Source organism: Sorex araneus, chromosome 4 (assembly GCF_027595985.1).
Source record: "Sorex araneus isolate mSorAra2 chromosome 4, mSorAra2.pri, whole genome shotgun sequence".
In the NCBI taxonomy this organism is placed as follows: Eukaryota; Metazoa; Chordata; class Mammalia; order Eulipotyphla; family Soricidae; genus Sorex; species Sorex araneus.
In genome coordinates this window covers 135,997,178-136,008,100 of record NC_073305.1, presented here as the reverse complement: position 1 = coordinate 136,008,100, position 10,923 = coordinate 135,997,178, and the positions used below count along the sequence as shown (strand labels likewise).

Sequence of the window (10,923 nt, the reverse complement as noted above, 5' to 3'; positions counted from 1 at the left end):
TCTCTCATTCTGGGCAACTCAGAGAAGGGAACAGCAAGTAAAATGTGGTTGTTGGTCATGTGGGGGAAAGATGATGCGGGCCAAATATAGGCTAGAGACTGAACGCAATGGCCACTCAACACCTTTATTGCAAACCACAACACCTAACCAGAGAGAGAGAACAAAAGGGAATTCCCTGCCATAGTGGCAGGGTGGGGTGGGGGGAGACGGGACTGGGAAGGGGGGGTGGGATGTTGGGTTTACTGGTGGTGGAGAATGGGCACTGGTGAAGGGATGGGTTATCAAACTTTGTAAGGGAGAAACATGAGCACAAAAATGTATAAATCTGTAACTGTACCCTCACGTTGACTCACTAATTAAAAATAAACTATTAATAAAAAAAAATATGTTAAAGAATCAGTGTGGCCTACTACAGAAAATTAATAAAACTTATGTTATTATATCACTTGTAAAAAAAAAAAATTGTGAGCCCAAAACAGTGTGGTTAAAGAGGTCACAGATTTGCTGTGAGACCTTAGTGCTATATTCCTCATGCATTTTCTCTTGTACCTTCTGCAGTCAGGCTTTCCCTCCCTGCCTTTCAATCCTTTGCCCACTCTCCTGAAGTTTCTCTCATCAAGCTCACCAATAAAACTCATAGTGTAAAACTCTATGACCATTGTTTTTAAACTCTCATTTTAATTATTCTCCCAGTAATGTTTGCCTCCCTGCTTAAACTCTTGTTTCTTTACTTAATTCTTTGTGTCAAACTGGGCTGGAGCGATAGCACAGCGGGTAGGGCATTTGCCTTGCACACGGCCAACCAGGGTTCGATTCTTCTGTCCCTCTCGGAGAGCCCGGAAAGTTACCGAGAGTATCCCACCCACACAGCTGAGTCTGGCAAGCTACCCATGGCACATTCAATATGCCAAAAACAGTAACAACAAAAATCTCACAATGGAGATGTTACTGGTGCCCGCTCGAGCAAATCGATGAGCAATGGGATGACAGTAATACAGTGATACAGTGATGTGTCAAACTAGATCACAGGTTGCTCACTTTGATCACAGGGTACTCAACATTTGATCAAGCATTATTCCAGGTATGTTCATGAGAGTGCTTCTGGATGAGATTAATATTCAACTCTCTGGACTAAGTCAATAAGCTGGTCCTTGTTAATGTAGGTGAGCTTCATTCAGCCAGTTGAAGACCAGACCAGAACAAAGGGGTTCAGGACAAAGTTCCTTGAATGGCTTAAGCAAGAGCATCAATCATTTCTGGCCTGTGTTCAAGAATTGAGACATTACCTCTTACTGGATCTTGAGCCTGCTGTTTTCTGTGTTTTTTATATTTTTGGACTAGGACTCACATCATCAGTTACCTGAATATCCAGTTTTCCAACCATATATTTTAGAACTTTGCCTAATTAATGGAATGAAACAACTCCCTTTAATAAGTAAAGATATATGTATTTGCTTATAGTAAATATCCTTCACTCAAATGTAACATTATGAACACAGAAACTTTTAATCTATTTTTAATTTTTTTATATTCACAACCCTGGAATTGTGGTTAGTAGAGAGTAGATACTAAATAAATATCTGTGTACTGTATCATCAACCTGGGTGTCCAATGTTAGATATGTATAAATACACAGTAGAATACTATGCAGCTGTAAGGAATGTTGAAATCATGCAGTTTGCTGCAACATGGATGGAACTGGAAGATATCATGTTAAATGAGATAAGTTAGAAGGACAAACACAAAATGATCTCACTTATATGTGGTATCTAGAATAAAAAATGTTTGAAAGAGGGGATACCTAGATCACCATTGACCACAGAGTATATGGAGGATAGAGAAGGAAATAAATCAAGGGAGGGAAGAAGTGTTGAATGGGAAGCAATGGAGAGAGGAAGTAAAGGGGATCTGTGTACATCAATGGTATAGAGGAGTGGGACAGCTAAATATCTAAGCCATGGTCAACAATATTGAAAGCAAGAGATCCAAATCTCAGCAACCAAATTTAAAGATGTGCTGGTCAATAAGGCAGGCTGGGGACGGTAGTTGAGGGGGTGTGGGGGGAAACTAGGAATTCTGGTGGACGGAAGAAGATATTGGTGTTAGTATCATCTGATTGGTGTTGGAACATAGTATGTTTAAAATAGGTAATATGAATAACTTTGTAAATCATCATGTTTTAGTAACAATAAAATGTTTTAAGTAAGTAAATAAATGTGTGTGCTATATAATTTTTTTTTACTTTTGCACACCCCTTTCCCCAAATATGACTAGCTACTATTTGTGCTTGTGTGCATATTTTCTTGCAATGTTTGAGTTGGCATTGCTAGCTTATTTTATCCTCATATAATCTTGTAGGAAGGGAAGGCAGAGCCACTTAACTGACTCACACTCACTGGAGGAATGGGAATATTTAGTTAATCTAAATGCTCTTAAAAAACACCACTTTTTAAATTGATTGAGGTTCTGTGATTTATAATACTGTTAGTAATGGTTTCCCATGAACATAATTTCAACAGCACACCCTTTAACAGTTACCAGCTTCCCCCAAGAACCCCAATGCCTGCCCCCTTCAAACACACAACCTTTAACAGTTACCAGCTTCCCCCAAGAACACCAATGCCTGCCCTCCCTTCAAACACACACCATCCCCCAACAAGCTCAGGTGTGTGGATCAATTCCCCTATTGTGATTGACTTTGGCCCTTTGTTATTACCTTGCTGTGTATCACTAAGTCTGTCCTTTCACTTCTAACTTCATTCAGCACAACATCCTAGAGAATATTTATCTATATGTATTGTGGCAAATTACATGATTTTTTTCTTTCTTAGACAAATGCTGTATGTTTTGACATGAGGGTAAGTCAAGAGGGGCTGCTGGAATTCATCCTTTATCTCACAAAAACCATGCAGCACTGTCATCCCATTGTTCATCAATTTGTGCGAGTGGGCACCAGTAATGTCTCCATTGTGAGACTTGTTACTGTTTTTGGCATATCGAATACGCCACGGGTAGCTTGCCAGGCTCTGCTGTGTGGGAGGGACACTCTTGGTAGCTTGCCAGGCTTTCCAAGAGGGATGGAGGAATCGAACCCAGGTTGGACACGTGCAAGGCAAACACCCTACCCACTGTGCTATTGCTCCAGTCCCACAAACACCATATATCATGAAATTCTGGCTCAGAAGAATTTATGACTTTTATAAGCCTGTACCTATTCCACAGACCCAGTAACAATATATTTGGTCAGTTTCATTTAAAATCCTTTCCAGATTGGACAAACCACTACTAAAAACTGTGACTTCAGAATTCAGGAGGATACATGTTCAATGCCCTCACTCATCCTCTGTGGCTTTCCTTCCAAATGGTAACTCAATGTGTAGGGTAATTTGCTCCGGTAGTACCAATAACACTTTACTATTATGTAAATACTGTTAGATGATTATATTATTCTTCTTTCCCCTACATGCATATCTGAACTAGGTATTTGATGATAATTTGCACTTGCCTTTCATTCACCTGATACTGATTTGATCCCTAGCACCATATTTGGTCCCTGCACCCCTCCCCCCATCAGGAGTAATCCCTGAGTTCAAAGACAGAAGTAATCCCTGAGCATGGGTGAGTGTGACTAAACATCGAACAAAACAAAAAAAAATGTGCAAATGCATATCTTTTTTACACTAAGATTTTCACAAGTGGTTTTTGATTGATCTGATTTATACACAATAAGCTTTTAAATAAATATACCAATATATTAAATATACAATTCAGTTCTTAAATAGTGGCTCTATAATAAGTCACATATTCCACAAATTTACATTTTCATAATATGTTTATTTGCGTACAAAATATGTCAAATTTACTGATGCATGTCCAGCAAAATAGTCTATCACATACAACAAAAATACACATTTGATTCCCTCTCCCCTGCCCTTTAAAATGGCAACACTGTTTTGGCAATTCAGCAGCTAAAAATAAAGTGCTATAATTAAGCCATATTGGAATGTCTTCACTTGACAAATGTGATGTATGATTTGAGAATACAACCACATCTTTGTTGCTTTTTTTGTTTCACAAAACAGGAACTTCCAAATCCTGAACACCTCCAGAAGATACAAATATTTGTATATATATGTACACATGTATACACTGTATATGTAATGTACCAACAAGCTTCATTGTCCTCATGAGTTTGTTGCATTTCTGCTTATTCTTTCTTTCCAACATCTTGATCACATGGTTGGGATCTCAGAGTTCATCAGCAGGCACCGAGAAGCTCACCAAAGGCTGGCTTGTTGGGGGGAGGGCGGGATTGGAAGGGCGCGTGGGAGGTTTGGGGAGAGAGGGGCACGCCTTCATACCTCACTGGGGGACCTAGAGCGGAAGGGCACTTTGGACTGGAAACAGCCACAGAACAGGAGCCACAGGGCCCGCTGGATCTCCTGGTTGCGGAAGGCATAGATGATAGGATTTATCATGGAGTTGTAAGTGGCAGGCAACAGGGTGGCATAAGTGTAGACTGCCGGGTCCTCGCGACTGCCCACCACGCAGTAGATGGCGAAAGGCAGCCAGCTGGCGCCAAAAGTGCCCAGCACCACGGCCAGCGTACCCACACCCTTGCGCGTGGCGGCCAGGTGTGGCGGCGCCAGGCAGTGCTGCTGCAGCGCGATCTGGTGCGCGTGGCGCCAGACCACCTGGCAGATGCGCACGTACAGGTGTAGCATGATACCGAAGACCACAAAGAAGACGGCCGAGAGCAGCGCCACGTGGCTGCGCGTCAGCGGGCTCACCACGCTGCAGGAGGCGCGCTCCGACAGGCAGTTCCAGCCAAGCACCGGCAGAAGCCCCAGGCCTAGGGACACTGTCCAGGTGGCGGCGAGCAGGAGATGCACGCCCAGCAGGGTCCGGCGCGAGTAGTATGTGAGCGCGTTGTAAAGCGACAGGTAGCGGTCCACCGTGATGGCCAACAGGCTGCTCACCGAGGCGGCAAAGGAGGCCACGAGGAAGCCCACCGTGAGCAGACTCATCGTCTCGGAAGGTACCACGTACTGGAATACGAAGTGCAGGATGAGCCCGCAGCCCGCCAGCAGGTCGGCAGTGGCCAGGCTGCCCACCAGCACGAACATGGGCGTGCGCAGAGCCGGGGTGGACGCGATGAGCGCCACGACCAGCGCGTTTTCGCCTGCGATCACCGTCCCCGACACGCACAGCAGCACGTCCCAGGGATTCACCGCCGACAGCAGCAGCCCCTGCGGCCCTGCCGGCAGCTGCGAGGACAGCTCCAGGGAAGCGTTAGCCCCGTTGCCGCTTCCCAGAGCCGCCGCCGCAGGGGACCCCCATTCACTGGTGTCCCGCGCCGCTGCCGCGGTGGCCGCCGCCGCCCCCTCGGCCGCCGCCGCCACCACCTGGGATTCGTTGAGCGGAGAAGCGCTCGCGTTCATCGCGGCCAGACGCTGCACCCTGCGGGGAGAGGGAGAAAGGGTCAGGCGTGTGCGGGTCCAGGAGGGACTAGCCCCCGCGCACCGGCACGGCTTTTAGAGCTCATCCCACTCTGGCTCCCACTCTGCTACTCCAGAGCGGAGCGACCCCGTCTGTAATTAAATAAGAACCCCAAAAGAAATTTTTTAAAAATATAATAATAATTAAAACCTGTTGAGTGAGCTACTGAGAGAGAAATGCACGCGGGTGCGCTCACCGAGAGCTGGTTATGGTTTTTCTCTTTTGACGCAGATGCACTTCACGGCTTGTAAGCGCTCGCATGCACACAGCGGACCCCCCCAACACACACACACACACACACACACACACACACACACACACACACACACCCGCACCGGTCCCCAAGTCTGCTCTGTGGTGCGCCCAGCAGCATCGGGTGCAAGCCCCGGAGAAGGACTGTCCCAAGCCAGACAGACCGCGACGCGCGGGTGAGCAGCGGCGGCGACGCTGTCCGCGGTGCTGAAATGAAGTTTCTGCGCTCCCGTAGCCTGGGAAGCCCGGGGGCCACAGAGACCCCTCCTCCCCTCCCCGCGATTTGGTTTGAGGGGAGACAGAAGATAACGTGTGTGTAAGACGCGAGAGAGTGAGGTCTAGCTGAGCTCCCTTCCTTCCTCTCGCACCGGCTTGGAGAAAAACTTCTCCCCTTTCGCACCCCCAGCCAAAAGTCCCTCTGCTGCTCACCTGGCGAGTCAGAGCTTCAGAGTGTCTCTGGCATGAGCTTCACGGCCGGGGCTGCAGGCTGCGCTTCCCGCGGGCCCCGAGCCGCTGCGCGCCCGACGCGGAGAGCGAGCGCGGGGCGCCTGTAGCGGTGCGGGCGCCGCCGACAGTGTGAGCCGCAAGGACCGCGGCGGCAGCAAAAGCGCCGCACCGACAGGCGGGGCGCGCTGACGTCAGGCTCCCCGCGGCAAGTGGCTCGCCGGGTGCCCGCGCGTCGCCCGCCCGTCGCGGCCACCCTCCACCACCCCCTCCAAACTCCATCCCTCCTCTCTCCCCCGCAAACGTTGTCTCAGAGGGTTCGGGAAGGTCGGGGAAGCCAGTCGGAGCGGCCGCCTCCAGTCCCGACGCCCCAGAAGCGGGGTAGGGGGAAGACAAGGGAAAGGGAGTAGGGACGACCTCCCGGGACAGGAGGGGCGGGGGAACAGAAAGAGGGGTGCTGCAGGAGCACTGGCAGGGTTGCCGGATCTGAGGGTCGCTGGGGGAGACTTGGGCAGGAGAAGGAGGCTAGTGGGCAGGGAAGTCTAATGGTTGAGCTGTGATCCTTAAAATCAAAAGCACCGAGACCGAGACATAGGACTTGTCTGGCATGCCGTTGAGGCAGCGACAAAGGTTCAAATCACTGCAACCACATACGGTTCCTGAGCACGGAGCCAGGTGAGGTCCCTCACCATTTCCAAGTGCCACTCCCAACCCCCTGCCCCTCCCCGCCGCAGATAATAAAATAAATAGTACTGCTCGAGAAACAGGAACGAACTGAGAGGGAGAATGCACTCCTGTAATGAGGTGTTTGTGGGGCCAGAGACAGTGTAGGGAGATTTAAGTAATTTTTGCACACCGCCCACGGATTTGATCCTGGGCACCACATATGGTCCCCATAGCCTCTCCAGGAGTAAGCCCTGAGCACTACCAGGTGTGCCCCCAAATCTCAATTAATTAATTATGATGTTGTTTGGGGTACAGGATAGTAGAGTCAGTGAAGAAGTTCTGTTTGAGGGAGCAGAATGGGAAGAAAGCAGACATTTGAAGGGGTCGTTTACTTGGAAATGGAGGCTCCTTTGGAGATTACCTGTGCAATCTCCCCCCACCCCCTTTAATTCCTCTTTCTTGCACTATTTTCCTTTGGACTCTGTACAGCAGGATTCACCATGGCTCTTCCCAGCCAAATGTGTCCCAATTTCAATAGCTGATAGTGCCCTTGGAACTTGCTCCTTAATTAAAGGCCAGGTCTGTGTCTTGTTAGGAAAGAAAACAGCAAAATGTGATTTACTTTCCTGGCAACAGACTTTGCCCTGTTAATTAGTACCCTATAAAACAAATTACAGGATGAAAATAGTGATAACTCAGCTGCACCAGACTCCAGTAGGCAGGAGTTTTATTTTCAGCCCTGATAAATCATCCTTTTGGTTTAAAGGTGTTTTGTTTTGTCAGTGAAATACAAGCATTAGATTGATTTTTCTCTTTTCTTAATCAGTCATAATCTCTGATAGCCATACTTGGGCAAAAGCTAAAATATTTAACACCATCTAAGGCTTTAAAGTTTAAAACTGTACAGTGACATGATGACATTAAAGTCAAACCACAGTCATGATTTCTACACTATGCTCTAGGCAAGTTGAAAAATGACAGTATTTATTACTGGTGCTTTTCCCACATCTCCCCATTTCCCTTCTTTCTCCTCCTGGCTTGACTTAGCTCTAGTTTTAGAGACCTATGTAAAGGCTGGTTTGGGAAGTGCATTGAACCCTGGCTTTTCCATATTTAAAGATGTCTAAGTAAATGCTACTCTTGCCACTGTCCCCCAATGCAGTTGAACTGGAGAAAGAAGAAAAACTCCAGGCATGTTCAATTTTCTGCAAGAGTCAATGTTGAATCATAAAACACATTTATACATAATTCTCCATTTGGTGAATTTATGAAATTCTCATATAACTATTTCCATCAGCCCTAAATTGACTGAAGTTCTGAATTTCTAGAGTAATTTTGAGTTTCGGTAAAAGACAGTCCCCTAAAAACCAAAATGTTGCTTCAGAGATGGAGAATGAACTGTCAGACAATATGTTAATCACACACTTAACAAGAAATCAGATAAAGGAGGAAAATCCTTTTTAATATCTAAATACACCACATATTTTGCACTCAAAATGCTGCATAAAGTGTAAAATTAAAATAGATATCCTGTGTTTATGATATTCGTGACCTTTTGTCATCACCTAAAATGAATTTTCAGTGGCTACAGGAGGAAAAACACATGAAATATCATGCTCTTAGCTAAATGTTGATTAAGAGTCTATAGCTAAATGTTGGTTGAGGGTTTATATATAGCCTGTGTTTATGTCATGCCAGTCTATCACAATTTCTCTCAGATGCTAGATTGGACCCTAGAAGCAGACAGGGTTCATTATTTCAGCTCCTCCATATCATCCCCTACTTATCCTGCTCCTGGGAAATGGGAGATGAAAAAGAAGAAAAGCATGTGGGGTGTTTTGGGTTTTTTTTTTTTTTTGGTTATGGATGGCTATATTAGAGGTAACTTCATTAGCTCATTAACTGATTTTCCCACTGTGCCTCACAAACACTGTCCCTTTCCATGGACTCCTAGAATGGTCAGCCAGTGAACCATGTGGATTTCCCTAGCCTAGCTATTGGGAGGAGATTGAAACTGAGCCAGGGCTTGACAAAACCAGACACTCTGAATGGGACTGATGGCTAAAAAATTGAGATAAGAGATATCATAGAAATAATCAAAGTTGGGCTGTGAATATGAAAGATCACGGTAAGTTAAGGCAGGAACATTCATGTTGAGCCTTGTATGAAATGAGTGGCCGGAATGAAGACCAGAGTGACAGTAATAGAGTTAAGTCACTTCCTGTGCATGCAGCCAAACCTGATTCAAATCTCTAGCACTACGTAGGGTCCCCTGAGTACCACCAGGGATTAATCCTGAGCACTAAGCTATGAGTAACCACTGATCAGTACTGCATGTGGCCTGAGAATTTTTTAAAAGAATAATCAGAAGTCAGTTGCAGTGGACGAATGAAACACATTTGCAGATAGAATAGAGACAAAGGCAACCAAATGTATATGCCAGCATGTTTAGTCCTGGTTATAATTAGGGTTTTAAGAGTTAAGTTTCTGGCTTATAGTCATGGGTTAAACTCATTATTATTAACCTGGTTATATGCCCAACATATTCTCTGTATCTCTTACATTTGAGCACAATCTAAGCATGATGTTTCCTTGTCCTAGGTTATGCCCAGGAATCACAATATCTCAGTTACAACCCTTTGTCTGGTTCCCTTTGCCTCTCATCCTGTGATCTAAGGCAGCTATTCCCAACACTGAACACACATTAGAATTACCTAGAATGTTTTGTTTTTAATAGTGTATTATCCTGAATCTTTCACCCAGAGATTGATTTTATTTAGTTTGAAGTGAGGATGAGGCATCAGATTTTCTATAGACTCAAATCAAAAGCCAGAGTTGAGAATATTCATTGAAGCAACACAATCTCTTTGTCAGCTTAGCTGCTTCAAAGTCCTGAAATAGTGAATTGGTGTTTAAACTCATTGCAATAAAGGAATTTTACAGATTACTTAGTTTTAATTAGTGTAATTTAAGATTACACTAACCGAACTTCCTCTTTACACCCTTAATATTCCATATCCATGACTTGGTTCCCTTTTGTCCCTGATGAACTTAATGTCTGCTTCAGAAAGTTCTAAACTCTGTTTGCTTTGGACCCTCTATTTGGCTTCCGATTTCAGGATACCTCTGCATCTATGCCCTTGCTGGGCTCCCAGGTGTGTTTTCTCCTGGCCCAGAATTTTTCAAAATCAATTGTTTTACAAAATTATAACTGTATCCAGTCAAGCTGTCTAGACTTTATCAAAAGTAGGTCGGAAAGACCAATATTGGCAATTCTTGTCTCTATCTGGGTATTTATAATCTCCCTTTCCTCCATCTCTCTTCACTCCACACCTACCTCTTCCTCCCTCTACCCCTCTTTGTCCCTCTCTCTATTCCTTTCCCTCCATATCTATTCCCCTCTTACTCTATTTCTTCTCTCTCCCTCTCATTCTCTACTTTACATCTTGGTTTTTGGGTACAGGTTTCTACTAGTAAATCTCAGTCTATTCATTGATTCACAGATACTTCTGCTGACCTCTCAGGGAGAGAGCAAGTGCTTAGTGAAATGCATCAAGCTGCTATTAAGAAAGATTGTTGCTGAAAGAGGCAGCAATCACAAAGGTCTATTGAAAACTCCATTGTCTGTCTAGGCCCAAGATGTGGAATGAAGCACAATCTTTTGGGGGACTCACGCTGAGACACATAAATGATATTCGGCATATCTCCTTTTGTTCTGTTTCCCTACCTCCAGGTCCCCTCCCCCTCCCCCAGCATCAGTATTGTGTCATTAAGCCCAAGAAACCAACTTCTTAGCTTGTCTAAACATATCAGGGGTGTTCCTGCTTCATGGAAGTAAGCAGTATTTCCCCCCGAGGGACTGTTAGCCAGAGAGAACAATATCATCTGATATTCCCAGTGAATTCAGAAAGAAGCAGACCATTATTATTATCAGAATTTGTTCACAGATGCAGAATACTTTTCAACTAAAAGCCTTATTTATTTATTCCTCTAATTCACTGGATGTACAGCTTTTTTTTAGCATAAGAATCAAGTCAAAAGAAATCTTGGCATTTATGGACA

At 45.2% G+C, this 10,923-nt stretch overlaps 1 protein-coding gene across 1 annotated transcript; it reads right to left on the bottom strand.

Moving 5' to 3' along the window:
• Nucleotides 1–3,813: 3,813 nt before the first annotated feature.
• On the bottom strand, nt 3,814–6,339 carry GPR6 (G protein-coupled receptor 6). The gene is made up of 2 exons (XM_004605718.2): nt 6,181–6,339; nt 3,814–5,460 (listed from the first exon to the last, which is right to left on the bottom strand). Exon 2 carries the CDS (start codon nt 5,439–5,441, stop codon nt 4,356–4,358), a length of 1,086 nt encoding a protein of 361 aa, XP_004605775.1. The 5' UTR covers nt 5,442–5,460; nt 6,181–6,339; the 3' UTR covers nt 3,814–4,355.
• Nucleotides 6,340–10,923: the final 4,584 nt, after the last annotated feature.

What these genes read in the sequence shown, in the direction of transcription:
- GPR6 (XM_004605718.2), bottom strand. Translation starts at nt 5,441, where the DNA reads ATGAACGCGAGCGCTTCTCCGCTCAACGAATCCCAGGTGGTGGCGGCG.